Here is a 19,101-nt window from a genome sequence, read left to right as displayed (position 1 = left end):
CAATTGTAATTTGAAATCTTTATATTTTGCCAACTTTCATCCAAACCACCAGATTATTTTTTTTTGTAAGGAATAAGGGATGCAGTTAAAGTAAAATTACATTTACTTTGATCACATATTCCCTTTTAATATATATTTCTAACCTTTATTTAACCAGGTAAAGCTTATTGAGATGTACAATCTCTTTTTCAAAAGCGACCTGGCCAAGAGGCAGCAAAATTACAATTACAAGTAGTAATACAGATAAATAACAATAATTCAATAAATAAAAATGAAATAATCAGGGATAGATTGAAGGAGGTGCAACATCTGATTAAAAAACAGTGACAGAGTCTAATGCTTTCGAGTTCCTTATACATCTGACAGTGAACAACTTGTGGTCAAAAAGCGACAGTTCTTTAGATTTGAAAATCCGCAAAGGCAGGAAAAACAAATCAGCAAGTATTTCTTCATTTAACGATAGTCATTCTAATTGGCAACTGTCCAATTGTTGTGATATTAAAAAAAAAAAAAAAAAAATCACACATTGCCATATATTTTGGGTCAACTCTGGTTTCAATAGGTCTATAAACTAATCCTTGATATTTTCTAAATGTGCTGCGTTAGGTTAAAACTGCCGGTGAATTATCTACAGTGATCAAGAACACCTTTTCTAAAAGGGCACACACACAGTCTTTAAATGTGCTCATCCTCCCACCAGTGTGCACAAGTACGTACACTATGTACAGTGTGTAACTGTATGTGGACCAGTGTGTAGGTTGCGGAGGTTGTGTAACTGAACGTTGACTTTAAAAACGAGGCAGTAAAAAAAAAAAAAAGCCTCCGTATCAACAACTGAAACCACAGAGTGAAGAGCCCCCTCAGGATACAACAGCAACACAATCCTCCATCCAACCATAAACACACACACACACACACACTGTGGCAGGAGGCGGGTGGAAAACAAACCTCCAACAACATGGGGTCATGTGCCGCGATTAAATATTTAAGCTAGCAGAGCCATCGCGGTTGTGTAAGAGATGGTTTAATTAGAAATGTGTGTATATATGCTCATAGGAAGAAAAACACGTGATTCCCGCCGCGCCCCCGTGACCTTCACATCCCATCGGACCGCTGCAACAGAAAAGTGACTGTGTGTGGTTGGGTTTGTACAACACTTTAATCTTGTTAGCTATAATCAGCGCTGCAGGCCCACAGGTCCTCACACACATACACACACACACACACACACACACACACTTTTATATCGCACTCCAATCATAACAGTTAACCCAGCGGCCAGAGGCAAAGCGGTCGGAGTGTTTAGCTGCTTTGGATGAGCTCAGTGTGAGTGGAAGGAGAAAAATAAATAAATAAATAAAGAGAGGTCAGATCAAGGTTGATGGGAAATCTGACCTGTGTCGGGGTCTCGGCCTCCCTCTTGATCCGGTCTTGAGACAGCCACTGCGCCGTCACCGTCCTTCCCGTCCTCGGCCCTGGAGGAGACGAAAGAAAGAGGGAGATTAATGGGACGTAGGACTGGCTTACAAAGACATGTGAGGCGGGTCAACGCAGATACAAGAGCAGGGATGTCAACAGAGTCAACTACATTGGTAAAAAAAAAAAAAGGCAATAAAAGGTTGAAATAGAAAGACGTGAAAGCTACGATTTTTTCTTCCGCTCTGTTTTATTTAAGGTGTTGATCCCGAAGAAGATGTACTTGTGGTTTTAAGAGCCAAAAGCCATCTCAGTGTAATTTTAGATCTCCTATCAGGAACTCCAGTAACAACAGGTTGGTGGCAGCCAATCAGAAGAGAGGAAACTCTCAGGCTCTCTTCTGATTGGCTGACTGTTTTCTGAGTGATCCAATAAAAAATAGAGCAGATTTCAGATTAAAAGACTCAAAGAAACAAAAGCCTGCAAAGTACTGGACGGTGGGTCCAGCTGTTGAGAGGCGGGGCTTAGGGTGTCTGCTTTGTTGTGACATCACAGAGTGACAGGAAGTCCTGACGGCTGGTTTTAAGGCTTAGTTTCTGAATACAGACTGTGTGCATTTCTCTGTGGACTGAGGCTTTGATACTTTCACAGTATTAATATAGAACCTAGCGCTGCTTTATAATCACACTACACATGGACATCTACCTTTATACTGTATGGAGCTTTAACACAAACATCTACCTTTATACTGTATGAGACCTTTAAAATAAATTAGTAGATCGTCAATGAACAGGCTACAGTTAGCATGAATCACCATTATGTGTGTTGTAACTTTGTTTTATAGTAAAAACACATAGTATCATGACATGACATGTCTGAACAGTCAGTGTGATTCATACCAAAACAATGACATGCATACATACATACTTTCTGAGTCAATGCACCAGCTCAGCTCAGTCTGATAATGGCTCCTATTTCCACTGAGCAAGGATCTGAACAGTACGATTGGATTATTTCAGATGAGCCATGGGTTCACTTCAAATTGAATCCCTACACATCAGCTTAGCAGCTATACAGATAACTCTGTGCTAAAGGTGTCACCGTTTTTATTTTAGCGATGAAGCGAACAGACAGAGGAGTTTCTCTGAACTTTCATTTCAGCTCTGGGGAACATTTACCCGAAATGATCAGGAAGACAGAACGAGACATGATGTAAGGCTGGAGTGTAATGGGCTCATAAAGACCTCAGTCTGCCGTTTATCAATCATCTCAATCAAACACACACACACACACACACACAGACACAGGAACACACACAGCGGAGGGGAAAAGAAAAAGAGGAGAGTGAAACAGCCTTTTCATCTTTACAAAGTGAATAATGGAGGAGGTTTTCTAAAGAAGCAGCCAACAGGAAAAGTAGAAACAAACTGAGTTCCAGTAATCAGCCAGGGAGCACACATGGTTATTAAGCAGTCAGTCGTCAGGCGGACAGCAGTGCTAACATGTGCTCCGTATGATCTGTCTTTATTATTCCTCCCTGGAACATGGGATCCTCCCATCCACAGCAGGAGCCACACACAGAGCCATGGAAACCACCTCCACCCTCATCACACCAAGGGTAAATTTAGCTGTGAAGTCTCGGCCGTTGGGAGGGGCCGAAAGCATCACACAGGAACTGATGTCGTAGGTGGAGCCGCCAAAAACTGATTTCATTAGATAAATAGTATCTTCTTTTGACGATTAAATCCTTCAGCCAGACATTTGCAGCCTGTATGTTGAGGTGTAGCGCCATGTGTTTACATACTGGACTGTAGCAACCACATTATGGTGTATGAAATATCAATACACTAAAATATTGAGATATTTTATAACATGATACTGTATCAATCTGATGGTAATTCCTTTGTTTGGACTGCATAAAAAACTGGTGCTATTATGTTAAAGATGTACTTGTGCAACTGTTTGAATGCATCAAAATAAACTGTATTTATTTGTGCGTACAACATTTTGTTTTATTTATACTGCGATCATTTTTCTAGAAATTTTTTTGGGAAAATTGACTGGTAATGACATCCAGTCTTGATGTATCAATAAGTCAATAAGTGATTATGATACCACCTTCCTATGTTAGTGGAAATAAAGTTAATCCTCCTGTTGTCCTTCTGGGTCAAATTGACCAAATATGTTCCCTTCCTCCATCCTACCTTCTTTCCTTCCTTTCTCCCTTCCTTCTTTCCACAATCATCTTTCCATTCCTTCCTTCCTTCCCTTCGCCCATCCTTCTGCTTCCTTCCTTCACCTAATCTGTTCCTTCCCTCCATTTTTCTTTCCTTCCTTTTTCCCTTCCTTCCGTCCTTCCTTCCTTCGTTCCCTTCGTCCTTACTTCTTCTTCCTTCCTATTTTGATCTATTTGGCCCAATCTGTTGCCTCCCTCCATCTTTCTTTCCTTCCTTTTCCCTTCCTTCTTTCCACAATCCTTTTTCCCTTCCTTCCTTCGTGCTTCCTTCCTTCCTTCCTTCCTTCCTTTCCTCTTTCCCTTCTTCCTTCTGCCTGCCTTCCTTCCTTCTTTCCCTTCATCCTTCCTTCCTTTTTTCCCTTTGTCCTTCCTTCCTTCCCTTTTCCCTTCGTCCTTCCTTCCTTCCTTCCTTCCTTCTTTCCCTTCGTCCTTCCTTCTTTGACCCAGGAGGACAACAGGAGGGTTAGACAAGCAGTTGGAAAACCAAACTACAATGCTGTTGCACCTTGGGGTCGGACAGAAACACAGTTTGGACCCTCTGTATGTCTTACACACAGCAGATATCGACAGTAAAGGCCGACTTTCACTTCCTACTTCCGGACTTTCGTCGGTACGATACATTAGTTCCAGACAAGTCTTCCACAAATGCCCAGAAACAGTGTCGGGTGAGTCTGTCCATAACGGACGGGATTAAGTGGCTCTGAACGTCGATGTTGGCGAATCTGAGAACATGCAACCCAACTCCCTGCTGAGTGAAAGTGCTCTGCAGCCATTTACCCTTTCAGCGAGCGTCTAACCGGGCGAAGAGCCCACTGGGAAAGTCCATCACACTGCCGTAACAAGTCACCACAGGCCTCTGCCACGTCTCCGCCATGTCTCCGTCACCTAGGGTCCTATAGAGCGCCGGGGATCCCACAGAGGCCCTGAAAGGCGCTCGTCACTCTCTCTGTCTGTACAGTAATCCATTAAGCTGTGTCATTGTCGAGCACGCTTTGTGTATTGTGCAATCTGCATAGCTAAATAACACCTCCACAAAGGCTCGGCGCTGGGAGCGGGGTAAGCCTCCCAATCTGCTGTGGTCTGTGCTCGATATCAAAAACAGTAACCCGAGGTGGATTCCTCTTCTGAAATCAAACGCTTGCAGCCTCGATTCCTCAACTTGGGGAAGATCAAATGCTTTATCCCCCCCAAGCAAAGGTCACCATTAATCGCTGATAACACTGAAAGGAATCCATAAAATGTCAGCAGCACTTGGCCTGGAATTGCTACAGACGGGGAGGGGGAAACATTTCTGTGACATTTGAGGATTTCAGAAAAAAAGGGGGGGAAGGAGAAATAATGAGCTGAGCAGAGTGGGATGGAAATACGTGAACGTCTGCGGTTGCCTGAGATTTAGGTCCTGTTTTCTCCATCCTATTTTTTTTTACCCCTGCGGCCTGGTGTTGCACACGATGGCCATGGTGTGACGTGCTGTGTACCTCATCATGGGTCAGTGTGCGGCCAAACTCCAGTTCTGATACAACTTCAACCACGCTGTGTTTGAAAACAACCAACCAACCAATGTGCTTCCAGTGGCATCTCTACGACCACTTCAACAACAGCAACAGCACCATTCTACAAACCCAACAACTCCCTTTTACTGCTTCACAATCATCTTGAGAAGATCCGTCATGAAGCTGAAGGTCTTGACTATTGGCTCATCAATAAAAAATACTTATTTTATCAGCAAACATCAGAGAGCATACATACAGATTCTACAGGCGTGCCTCGGTAGCCTTTTCAGTTCTAGGATTTCGTCCAACTTTGGTACAATAATCAGTTTCTACATCTTTCTAATGAAACTTTTTGTCAAATCAGGAGCTGAAGCCATCGGTCGTTTAATCCCTCAGTTGATTGAAAGGAGAGATTTTGTCTTTTGTTTTGATTTGAATGGCTTTGATTTGATTTGACAGCCTTGTCAAAGCGTTTTCTGAAATCTGTCTCCCATCCTGAGCTGTACTCTGTTTTACATTCATAATAAAATCATTTAACCAAACAAAAAAAAGAAAAGAAAATGCTGAGTAATCAGTTTGATCAATTTAAACTAATATATCACTGATCTTTGGATCCCACTGATGCATTATATTACTAACAGGGATTAAAGTGGACCGGAACCTCCGGCAGCCTTAAGAAGGAAATCAATCTAAAACTCATTAAACTACTATCTATTTGAGGCAGGAGGAAGCCGATCGCCACAGATCAACACACAAGGGGACGGTTTTAACTACAGGTCGACTGATGGTGGGTTTTTAAAGGTCGATATGATGATGATGTTCAAAGCAGGAAGAAGTACGAGTTCACTTTAACGCCCTCAGGACGGCGCTACAAAGCACCTTCGAGGAAAACAAATGTACTCTTGTTCTTTTTATTCCTTCTTCTATCAAGCTGCTAAATGCTGACTGTAGCCCTTTTAAATAAGAGCATGTGTTGTAATGAATGTCCTTTTAAATCACTGTCTTTTTTATTTCTTAACCAAAATGACTGGTGTAACATTGTGCAATTTACTTTTGAATAGCCCTGTGGGACAAATAAAGTCATTTGAACTGAACTGAACTGAACTGAACTGAACTGAACTGAACTTAAGGGTAGGTACTTTGCTGGATGTGTCGACCCGACATCCACATGTTTGAAAAGCAAAACAAGTCTGAGCTCCTCATTTCTGCTGAACTCTGGATGGTCTTGGTCAGGCCTCGGCACGTTAGTCTGGCCTCAAGCCAAACTTACATTTCTGTCCATTAAGTGACAGCCTTGTTGTGATTGGAGCTCAGGTCCACATGTTCTAGGTTTGACTGACTGATTGAACTTGGTATGTTTTCCATGCCACACCTTGCATATTTGCCATTTCAGCTCCGTCAATCAGAACCTGGAACTTCCCATCACAACTTATAGAATAAAAGCTCACAAAAGAAATCTCTAGCTCAAGTTTAAACAAGATTTGCACTACAAGTTCATCATTACTCTGCAGTGGAATGGTAAATTAAACTCTTTCAGGAACTAGAGGAAAAACTTTTTTACAACATCAACATATCTTCATGGTAAGAAGAAGCTCCTTTCCTGCTGTTTTCTCACCGTATGGAAACACTGTGAGTTCTCCACACATGGATAAGCTCTGATCTCCTGGTTGCTGACAGCGCAGCACCACGCAGATATAACAACACCATGGAAATTTAACATTTGTAAACGTACTTATCTCTAGCAGAGTCCCACTCTTCTCCCACAATGCAATCCTCCTCCAAGCTCCCCACCTCTGCATACGGCTCAACGACCACTCCAGATTACAGGGGAAATGATGGTTATTGCAGTGTTCACTTCGCACTTATACAAGTCCTTTAATGGTTGACACAGTATTGATCTACAGCTTAAAAAAAAGGCGGGGGGGGTTTAGATGTAATGGGAAGGATTCAGTGCCTGGTCGTGGAAATAGTCCAAACACATCTTTAGAGACTTTCCAAGCTTCAGAACATCTCATTTTGTCTCTAGTTCTGTTTTTTAAATCGAGTCATGAGGCTAAAAGGTGGCTCGGAAACCTTCAACATCTGTATTGATTCAGCGCTAAATCAAACAATGACAAACTGCTCTAGAGTCTGGCTTCATGGCGTCTTCTCTTTAGTACAGTAGGACCGGCTGATAGCTTCAGCAGAAGCATTAGAGAGTTTGGAAAGGATCGGTCCAACTAAACAACTGGAGCTGGACAGGGCTGTGGGTGTTTAATGAACAACAGGTTGATCCGATCAATTCCTCTGGCAGCGACGCTCACAAAGTCTGTGGTGAAGCTTTTCAATTACAAAAACCGCAGTGTGGTGCTGGGGAAGCCAATCTCTCCACCCCAACGAGGTGGATGGACAGATTGATGACTGCATGGATGGAAGAGGATGAAGAAAGACCAAAAACAAAAAGGAAGGGGTCGCTCCTCTAAACCAAGATCCTGAACATCATTCCCCAGTTTAGCAGCGAGCTCTTTGGATACACCATCTTATCCGCCCGCTCAAACGCAAACCTCAGGGCATCCGTTCACAGTCAAGAGGCAGAGATAGACCTCTCTACGGTAAATGATCCTTTAAATGCTTCTTTTATGTCTTCTCGAGTCGTGTTCCTCACCCTCCCCTCTGTCTAGCCTCCCATTACAGCTCCGTTAACACCACTGGATAGATCCAACATCTGGCTGTCCTCGGTCCGACCTCCATCACCACCACTCTGAAGGAGAGCGACGACTTGGAGAAAAGTTTGAGAGAAGTGGTTCAACACGTCCCCTGGGGCCAAAGCAAATCGATTTATGTCTAAGAAGGTGCTACACTGCATATTATGGGGGTTTTTTTAGCTTCTCTGTAAGTTGGTGGCTTCATGACAATCTCTGGGTGGAAAAAGGGTTAAGAGTCTCCCCCAAAGAAACAGCAGCTCCCCTACACAAGATCCTCATTTCAATGGAGCACAACTCTAGTTTAAAGTCAAAACATTGACAGAACCAGAGAGCCAGAGGGCTCAGAGAGACTGTACTACATGATTTAATTTATGTTGACTTTAGGGAGTAATTAAGGAAAGTGTGTCAGTAATTGGGCAGAAACTCTGCTATGTTACGGCTCCTCTAAGAGGTAAACTGTCGTTAGGAAGGAACCACTTCTACACTTTGATTCCCAGAGATCACTGGTCACAACTAGCACCAAGACTCCTGCTGTGATGGGGCCACGGATCAGAAGATGTCATCGTGGACCGGGGGGTCATCTCAGCCCGGGAAGCTGATGATACAGACTGGACAATAAAAAGGCCTTAAGAGCAGACTGTGGGCTGGAACAGGATAGTTTGTTCAATGTGTCTCCAAAGGCAAAACAAGGACAACTACAATCGGCACCTCAGGGTCATGTCCTCCACTAACTTGTCTGGATTTCCTGATTTACATTGTTAAAAAAGTGTTTTGCAGACCAAAGATAGTTAAAGTTATGGTGAAAAATGTATTTTGTGATGTTCATGTGCACATTTGTGACAATTTAGAAGAAACCTACCTCATCATACAATGGCTGCCAGCAAGGTGAGACAACGCAAACACTTTTGTACAGTCATTTGTCGCCAAGGAAAAAATCTGCTTACTTTAATAAATGAACCCAAAAGAAAAAAAGTGGAACTATGTATCACTTGGGCGTAATGCGTTTTGCCTTTTGTCTGCTTAAGCATTTTTTAAACACTAATGATCCCCATGAGCAAAGTGGGTTGTTGCTGCAGCGAAAGAATAGCATGTAGATAAGTGAAGACAGGTAATTATAATAGAACATATAGGAACACCAGCAAGTGCACAGCACAGATAAAATGAAGGGCTAGGACAGGTGAGAAATGTGCTTTTAATGCCGTGCAGACAAAGCCCGGCTTTCTTTATGCTACAGTTCTCTGCCTTTGTTTCTTTACTGAAGGTTTCACATTCACTGGAGCTGGTTTTTCTGCCTCATATTCAGTCCCATAGACTGGAAATAAAGACGGACGTCAAACCCAGGTTTCTGAAGAGTGGTTTTGAATTTCAGAGTGAGATGATCTGCCATCGCCAGAACTCAAAGAGGAGGACAGACAAAACATGCCTGCCTGTTGCAAGGACACTATTGTCCACCTGTAAATCCACAGATGCCACACACTCAATTATTCTTAAATCAAACCTTAAAGGTCCAGTGTGTAATAATTGGCAAGGTTTATAGGCAAAATCTGAAGATACAACCCATGAATATATTTCTATAAGTGTATAATCACTATAAAATCACTATTTTGTTTGGTTTTCATAGCCTTATAATTCTTGTTTTATATATACAATTGCAAACTAGAATCTGAACGCTAGATATCACGGTTTTAACCCCATTTTACACCCTGGACCTTTAATAGTTATAGAAAAAATCAACCTACTGTCATGTTTTTTTTAGCCTTGGTGCTACTTCCCTGTGATTATATTTAGATGCATAAGAAACTAAAAACAGCTGCTTCTAGGCCTTTCATGTTCACCAGTAGACTAAGAGTAGCCATAGATTTGACAACACAAAGTTAGGTGAAAGAAATTGACATTTTAGGCAACCACCCCCACTGTATTGAAATTGCGATAAATCCACCAAATACACAAGCTGTGTTCAGAGTACTCACAGTTTGAGTTTGTAAAAAGGCAATTTCCTGCAGCACTAGAGCTAGAAAGGCGAGTAAACAAAATGACCATAAATGGCATAAATAATTTGGGTTGTAGTGAACAGCCTTCATTGGAAGCAGACATCTCTCCCGGAGGAAAACGCTCCCCATCATCGCCTCGTACTGACTGAATGGACCTGGCTCTGGGTGCCAGCTGCCAACTGTTCCGTGTAACGTCTAGTTTCAGGAAGCATGAAATGGGCTGACAGAGCAGCTGCTGCCGCCTGGACCGCTCGGCTCTGACAGCCCCTCTTAAAACTTCTCTCTCACGCTGGAAGTCCACGGATGTATCAGTCTGGCAGTAAAACTTCTACCGGTATCCAGCCATGAGATTTCTGCCTAAGCCACATGACATAAATATCAATTATATACTATTGAAAAATAAGAAAAGAACACACACACACAGAAACATGTGTTTTCAAAACTAAGTCCATGTTCCTTCAAGAGTGGGACTCACAATATACATAAATCACAACACGATATTATTGAGATTGTAAACATTTTGTGAAATCCAGAGTACCGCAATGACATACTGTAAATACCTTACTGCAGCTGCAACGTATGTCCTGCGAGAAAAACTCTCTCAACATCTGTTTTATCAAAGATAAAGTTCTCGGTCCTATTATTTCATTTAAATTGGCCCATTGCCATAATCCCTATAGTCATAGCACAAGGTTCGTTACCTTTATTTGTCGATGCAAGCTGTTTTTAGAACGGCGGAGCAGAGCTCAGAGCTACGCTACGGAGGCTAATGGGATTTCTTGGTTTCCCTCATCAAACTCATCAAATACACAATCCAACAACTCCAAAACGCTCTGGTGGACAAGTTGTGACCTGCACATTCACCACGATATGAGATAATAATGTAACGTTACGAGACAGAGTTGTTTTCGAGGTAAATGCAGAGACTGATTGCCGAAAAACTGCCCCCCGACGTGAATGCACATTAGCGGTTTTGCATGAATTTACCTCAGATTATGGCAATGGGCCAATTTGCTAAAATGTTGAACTATCCCTTTAATAATTTTAATTCATGCTGAATTGTATTGTCACTTCAAGTATCCTTCTGCATTAAGATCCAATCAGTGTAGGCATAAGTCAGGGCACATGCTAACAGGCTACGCTACGAAAACAAAGTACTTTCAAAATGCACTTTGGGGAATGTAGCTCGGTGGAAAACTCAAAAGCAGATATGGAGTTATCTAATCGTTCAGAAACCCACCCCCACAGTGAGCTAGCATGACTAACGGCATCTCATTCTGTGGGAAACAGCTCATCGTGTCCAAGCACTCACTCTTTTGTTTAGTCATTCAGCATACACACACCTCTTGTATTCATCTTACACATTTCTTTATTTACTTTCTGTTTTACTCTGCCGACCCTGAGGGACTTTCAGCCGACATCAAGAGAGGAAGCCAGAGGATCCGCGCTCACACCCGCGTTCGCATGCCGAGCTATCGCTGCAGGGTGCTGGGGAAAAACAATGAGAGGTGTGATCTATATCTGACAGCTACTCCAGCGGCTCCAAGATAGAAGGAGAGACGGAGAGAGGGAGGGAGGCCGGGGAAGAGGGGTGGGCAGAGAGAGAGAAGGAATAATACACAGCAAATAATTTATCTTCCCGAGGAATGACTGTGTGGATTCACTTTGTAAAGGAAGTAGAGAGGGTTCTCCAGAGAGACAAAAAAGGGAAGAGATAAAGTGGGTAATTTCAATGGCGAGAGGGCAATCAGCTGCGTTATGTTATCGGGCTCAAACCGACCTCTCTCTGGCCCGTTACCATCTATCCTCGTGCTGAATGACAGCGCTGGTCTGTTTACACTGCTGCTGCTCCATATCATGCATGCCCAGTCCTACTCCAGAGCTGAATCCCCTCTTTCTTTTTCTTTTTCTTCTTCTTCCTCTCTCCCTTGGGGTTAATGCCCAGTCAGTGTTGAGCTACAGAGAAATGAAATGGCTCAGCATACGCTTTCCCTGCCATCCAGACCGAATGTGGATGGATAATGTTTCTTTTGTTTGTTGTTTTTTCTTTTTCTTCTTTTTCTTTTTCTTTAACCCACTTTGAGGACTTTTTGTGGGTCTGGGTGTGATGGTGGAAAGTTTGTAAGGCAGCAACACAAAGAAAAAGCCAGACAGAGACGGTGCATTGACAAACCCTTTCAAGTCCTGGAGTACAGACATGGGGGCGGTAGCGTGGCCCAGCAGTGACTGAGGACACATTAGGGCCCGCCCACACGGAAACGGGTTTAAGAGAATCTGCAAAAGTTTTGTATCGTATCGCATTTCGTCCACTTGGAACTGGCATTTTGGGTTGGAAGCCCTAAAGTGGTAGTGAGTGGATCTCGGAACGCCATCCTAGCATTTTCATGTCAAAGTGCAAATTGAGGACAACTGGTAAAACCCCGGTTTGTAGCTGAACCGCTTATTGTTAAACCTGGACTTTATAACTGCGATCACAATAATTACCAAACTGATTAAAGACTGAGCTGTGATCTACTAGACAGATGGACTGTGTTTCTTCTTTATTGTTCTTTTTCAGGCTTTGTGCCTTTTTTTAGTTACACTGAGAAAGGGACAGAAAACTTGGAAAGGGACTTGGAGAGCCAGACTCAAACCCAGACCAAAGACTAAACCCTAAGCCATAGATTGTAAAAAGAATGGACGTAGCACCCGTGACGTCACCCATTGGTTTGGTGGGGAGTCTGTTTTGTGCCTCTACTACGGGGATTTGAACTGCACCATCTTGGATTTTAGTGGGAGTCTACTTGCCATATTCGGAGAGGTGCGGCGGTTTGCCGGCCAAGAACCCGCCCACTGAACTTGAAGCAACCAATTAACGGCCGGTAAACTGTCTGCAAACCTGTCACTCAACATAACCATCCCCCTATTTACGAAGCCTAAACAACACTAAAACGGTTGTGGTACAAAAAAATTCACCGCCCCCCACAGTGTTCACGGAGGTGGAAACTATCGGTAGAGACCAAAAAAATAAAAGGCACCAGGCTGTAAATATGTTTTTTTAAGCTGTAAAGTCGGCTATTTTAACATGGCGGTCAATGGAGAGTTGCTCACTTCTGGCACCAGCCCCCAGAGGCCGGACGCGGAAGTGGTCTTCACTTGTAGAACCTACAACTCCCCCCTTGCCCTAAGCGCCTTCTACAAGGTCACCTAACAAGACTTTTCCTTTTATCTACTGCAACTCCAGACGGTAAGAGCCTTTTATTAGATTATTATGTCTAACTCCCTCTGTTTGATATGTAGAGTCGACTGCGTAGAAGTCGGTGGAAGTCACTCAATCGCTCCATCAATCAGTCAGTCCGTCAGTCAGATCCATGATGATAGGGCTGTCCTCGCTGTCACGGTCACAGCAAAGATCCAACACCAAGTAGGAACTCGGTTTTGTCTTATGAAGCACGAGCCGATGGGCTGTCACACTGAGAACCGGCCGTCCAACTCTGTTGTCCTATTGAGTCAGACGCTGTCCAAGTCTTTTATAACACTGTTGTATAACACCAGAGTTTCCCCGTAGAGGTTTTATTCATGCCAGTCCTGTCTTTAGGGAGACCGACTGGCCACCCCTCTTAAAGAAAATAGATGCTTGAATACATTTGCAACTGTTATTATCAATGTCTCTGCTTCCTAATCCAACTACGGTGCTTCAAACTTCTGGAGGACATAAAACCTGTCCCAACTTTGATCCAGGTTTTCCATACTCTCTACTTTGCACATGCCAGCTCATTTACATAATTGGGTCCATTATTTTATGGTTTTACTCTCTGTATGGACTTGGGTAGGACATACAATGACATTATATCCACCTCTTAAGGCCAGTAGAGCCGGCATGAAACTATCAAAGCACCATACAAATCAATGGTTTTCTAAATACATCACTTAAGCTTTCAACATATGTAAGTAATATCTCAGGAATATGCTGCTGTTGCTGCTCTTATGGCTGTTTCCCAAAGCACCATTTATCATTTAAAAAGCAAGATGGCTGTTTAACTATTCCATAGAGTGATGCACTTTCATTCACTTTGCTGGGCACGTAAGTAAATATGCACTCTGTGTCTGTGTGATTTCATCATAAAAAATTCATGATAAAGAGTACAATGTTCTCTGTGTAAGGGAACAAACAAAACAATTTACAAATGTACTTTAGAGGGGGCGTGTCAGTACAATGAGAAACTTGTATTGAAGAGACATTTAGACACATTTATAACAGGTCGATGGTGGTGGGATGACACAGTTGGTAAGACGGGTTTGCAAAAAGCTTCTAATATATAATTTAATTTGAAATGTTTTAAGAGAGAAAATTAGTACCCTTCATCCACCCACTAAAGGCTACCACTGAGTTCTACTAAATCTGCAAATACTGCTGTCAAAATCATGCTTTTTTGTTTTTGTTATTTTGGAAAATGCCAATAATGCACATTCAATTAAGCAATACATTCATTTTTGTTGGCAGTCTCATTGTACCACGGATGTATCATCACACCTACATCTGTGGAAATTCATCGGGAGCTCCACTGTTAAGAGAATGTAGAGAAACAAGTCAATACTTGAAGGTTAAAGGTGTGGATCTATGATGCAGCAGTCAATGACGATGCCAGGAAGTAATGAGACGCCCTTGTAGACATCTTGATGAACCAAATGAGCTGTCCAAAGTCTGGCTACCTGAAGTACCGACTTGACAGTGTTAAGGATTGATATGATGATTCTTAATCACTTTAGACTGAACTGTATGGTCTCACCCCTACAAAGTACCGAACTAAAAACAACTGGAGCACATTGGTCAGAAGGTTCGCCAACCAGACCAAACAATACAAGCTACAAATAGATAAGACTACCTACAAATACTGGTCCATTGCTGCTTTTAAATGGGAAGCATGTCCTACATAAAGGACGAGTAGAGGACATACCTTTTAAGAATTAAGGACACAAGGACACAGGGGGTTTGATCCAAGAAGGCCATTTAGCTATGTCAATGTGTGAATTGCAAAACTGCAAAAAATGTGATTCCCAGGCTAAACAACACATATTTGAATGTATATGGAGGCCCTTCATTGAATATGTCAAGGACTCAGACTTAATAAGACAATCAAATCAATGACTAATTGCTGTGGTTATAGCAGTTTCCAAGATTGTGATATTAATATATTTTATTTTTATTACTGTCCTTTTTCTTTTCTGTTTTTCTACCAGATACCCGTAGGTTTTCATTATATCATTCAATAGGACTCCATTAAGTGGCGTATATCATCTGTTTAAATAACAAGAAAAGCATGTTGTTTTGTGTTCTCTATGTGATTTTTTGTTTTATGTTGTGTTCTGAACATAATAAGGCAGCTAACACATGCTGTATGACATGTTGCAGGAATGTCAAAGACTGTATTTCTTTTTGCTATGCTGCTTAAAACTCAAATAAATATGTTTTTTTGGGGGAAAAATTGATTGAAAAATTGAAATTGATTCCTTGATTTAAACTAATATTCGTTTGAATGATCTAATAACGTCCCAATATCAATATTTAGCAGTCAGTGATTCTTTACCTGTTGACATGTGAAGCTGCTACCCTCTTCATCTAGAGGTGACCTCCTTAGGGCCATCTCTACATGATGTGTGGTTGCATTTCAGATTTTAAAAACACAAAGAAACATGAAGCTGTATGCAAGATATGGAACAACAAGCTGACAGAAAAACGAGCCAAAGAGTGAGAGGTGCATTAACAATGCAGGTAGGTTGCACTCAGATTATTTATTGAGCATTTATGTGCATCATGTTGAACAGAGGCCGCTTTAGGGTGGATTTCTTGACGTAAACACCGTTTTAATAATGCACCGCGAAGGTTAGAGGAAGAATTTACAGCAATAGATCTCCAACGGTCTCATTGAGATCCGAGGAAAATGGGCACTGTACCTGAAATGTCTCATACACTGAATCGATATTCAATTCATTTTCAGATCAGAGGCGATACCCTGCCCCACTTCTACGGCCTCGTTTAAAGGACATCAGGTATGAGAACTCCCAAGAGTCCGTGTGGCAGATGTAGGGCAGTTTCCATGACTCCACAGCTCAGCCCATTCGTCCTATAAACAGCTTACTCGTATATTTCCTATAGACTAAATCCCCACAGACTTCATCTCCTAACCTCAGTCTTTATCACTTCTCCCAGTTCGGAGAATCCCTGAGCTCGTCTGAATGATGAGAGCCTCAGTGGAAAAACTTCTCTTCCCCTCGTTTCATTCTCAGTTTTCCACAGGACTGAAATCACGGGGATGTATCGGCCTTCGGAGAGCTTCTCCAAAAGGGGGGGAGGAAAGTGCTTCCCTATCTATCTCTGTACTGATGATTATGGGAATATGGGATGCTCCTCTCACGTTTCCCCTCACACCTGGCAGAATGAGAGCCACCTTTACGACGCGTGTGAAACAGAATAATAACCAGATCAAATGAGACGTCGGGGCATTATTCCTTGCAAGTCCTGAAAAGCAGCAACATTTACATATAAATAACTCCAGGTTCTGCTCATCTTTTCCTGAGCGATGCGATGCAGCCGACATCCTAAACACCTATTGTAGACAAGCTGCTTCCTGGTGCTGGGGGGCAAAATGGAAAAGAGGGTGTTTTCCTTAAAATGAAGTTTCTCCTGTTCATTACGTTTTGATTGAAAAGGAGGGAAACAATAATAAACACATTTTAGTGGTTTGTGTACGTCTGAGCAGCAGCAACATAAAGATGAAGTGAACAGCAGCAGAGATGAGGTTTTACTCCAGATGTTACAGACTTCAAATCAGGCAGCAGTGCTGAAAAGTAATTTGCCCCACTCCTCTATGCTAATAATAAAAAAAACAACATCAGAGCCTTTTACCAAACAAGTGCCAGTATCTGTTAACCAAACCCAACTCCACCAGTGATTTCTGTGATATATTAAAAGTCTAGAATCTGAAATGAGCAAACACGTCAAATCTTCGAGGCCTCCGGTTCTCTAACTGAACATCTTTAATATTCATCATCTCTCCATCAGCCCCCAAAAACAAAACATCATCAGAATTGGAATGAGAACAAGGTTTATTACCGAGTAGGATTTTTACAAGTAAGTGATTTACCTCGGTGTTTTGCTGCATAACAATGAACAAATCAGGAGCGGATATAAAAGACGGATAAAACAAAAAGCAAATACCACGGGTCAGATCGTCTAAATGGAAGTGAATGGGGGTGCGTGTGGTGAATAAAGTATGAAAAACATCTTAAATGTCTACTTTTGTTTTCATCACCCCCAAAATAAATTGTATTAAACCGTTCACACTGTGTCCAGAGTGTACCCCGTCAGTGTTAGTCATCAGAAACGTGTCTTTTTCTGACTATTTTCAAAGACTAGCTCAATAAAACACTAGATATTACTTTGCAAAGGACTCAAGCTCCTCTTACTGGCTTGTTTTGCAGACCTTTGAACCAACCTCATCAATGGACTGTCAAGAATATAGCTCAGTCTTCAGGGAAACAGAGTAAAACAGTAGCGAAAAAGGGCTTTCAAAGCTAGAAAGGTTATATATAAATACAGTCCATTTATCAAAAGGTCTGGAAGCAGCTTGTTGGTGGAATATGAGTTTAACATCTCCTGCCTTTGTTTCAGTCTTTAATGAACATCCTGTTCAGTTCAGATCCCTGGAGCTTCTATCATCAAGCGTAAAAGTCAAGAGTTGATCCTGATTGCTGACTGATCCTGACAGTGACGAGAGGAATCAAAGTCTCTACCGGGATAAAACCACATGTACCTGCACATGACCCCGACTCCCCTCAGTTCCTGTTCGCAGCTGACAGTTTCCACCCTCAGGCAAATGAAAGTTTGGTTTCCAGCACCGAGCGCCAGCGGAGCCCGAGGTCCCGGTCTGTTCTACAGCCCCGACTGTCAGACCAAACATCAGGACAGAAGGTCGAGGCCTCATCGGACGCTTGAAGTGATTTCAATTCGACATGTTCAAGATGTCCAAGAGTTACAAGAGTATTGTGGCTGCAGCCTTGTAATTTAATGTGTCTTATCCACACAGAAACAGAGCTTTCGCTAAACTGTCTTTTTCAAATTGGCCCATTACCATAATCCCTATAGTCATAGCAGTAGGTTCGTTACCTTTAATTGTCGGTGCAAGCTGTTTTTAGAACGGCGGAGCAGAGCCACGAGCTGCTCAGAGCTACGCTACGGAGGCTAATGGGATTTCTTGGTTTCCCTCATCAAACTCATCAAATACACAATCCAACAACTCCAAAATGCTCTGGTGGACAAATTGTGACCTGCACATTCACCACGCTATGAGATAATAACAGAACGTTACCAGACAGAGTTGTTTTAGAGGGAAATTCATGCAAAACCACTGATGCATGTTCCCATCGGAGGCAGTTTTTCAGCAAGCAGTCTCTGCATTTCCCTCTAAAACAACTCTGTCTGGTAACGTTCTGTTATTATCTCATAGCGTGGTGAATGTGCAGGTCACAACTTGTCCACCAGAGCGTTTTGGAGTTTTTGGATTGTGTATTTGATGAGTTTGATGTGGGAAACCAAGAAATCCCATTAGCCTCTGTAGCGTAGCTCTGAGCAGCTCGCGGCTCTGCTCCGCTGTTCTATAAATAGCTTGCACCAACAATTATAGGTAATGAACCTACTGCTAAGACTGAAGGAATTATGGCAATGGGCCAATTTGCCAAAATGTTGAACTATCCCTTTAAAATGGAATTATTTTCCATAAACTGCATTGTTTCAAGAAATGTCTGGGTACAGATGAAACCACTGGACGACTCTAAATGCTGTAGTACATATGCCAGGCCTGCATGTGGCGCCATAACACTGAAAACGGAGAAGAAAACATGGAAAGCTTGTGCGCTGTTAAAAAAAAACAAAAAAACTTTACATTATAGTCAACTAAACACAGGGATGTTGACTAGGAGTCATGTCGGTCCAGATAAGACATTTAACAGACGTGTTTCAGGCGCAGTATCCAAGGGCCCCAACAGTTGTCACTATACGTTACATTACATCTAGCGGCGTGGCTCAGGTTACAGGTTTAGAGACGACGCGCTATGACTTCATCGTTTCACAAAAGATGTGTTTTAGTTGTTGACACAAAAACACTGGGGCAGCGTATCTGAGATTTATTCTCTCTGGGACACGTTTACAAAAAATACTCGTTTCAAGGTGAACGAAACGCCGAAACAATAACAAAAACGTTTGCGGGTAGCCTACTCCTAAACCGGTCTCCGTGGTGACAGGC

General features: G+C 42.4%; 1 protein-coding gene across 1 annotated transcript in view; it reads right to left on the bottom strand.

The window, feature by feature from the left end:
• adam19a (ADAM metallopeptidase domain 19a) overlaps positions 1 to 19,101 on the bottom strand; it is a 168,158-nt gene that overhangs the window by 139,637 nt on the left and 9,420 nt on the right. Inside the window, exon 2 of the mRNA XM_085758931.1 lies at positions 1,396 to 1,475. Coding sequence (XP_085615057.1) covers positions 1,396 to 1,475 — 80 coding nt within the window. The remainder of the gene's footprint in view (positions 1 to 1,395; positions 1,476 to 19,101) is intronic.

This window comes from Trachurus japonicus, chromosome 18 (assembly GCF_045865225.1).
Source record: "Trachurus japonicus isolate A0001 chromosome 18, Traja_1.0".
NCBI lineage: Eukaryota > Metazoa > Chordata > Actinopteri > Carangiformes > Carangidae > Trachurus > Trachurus japonicus.
This window is presented reverse-complemented; position numbering and strand designations above follow the sequence as displayed.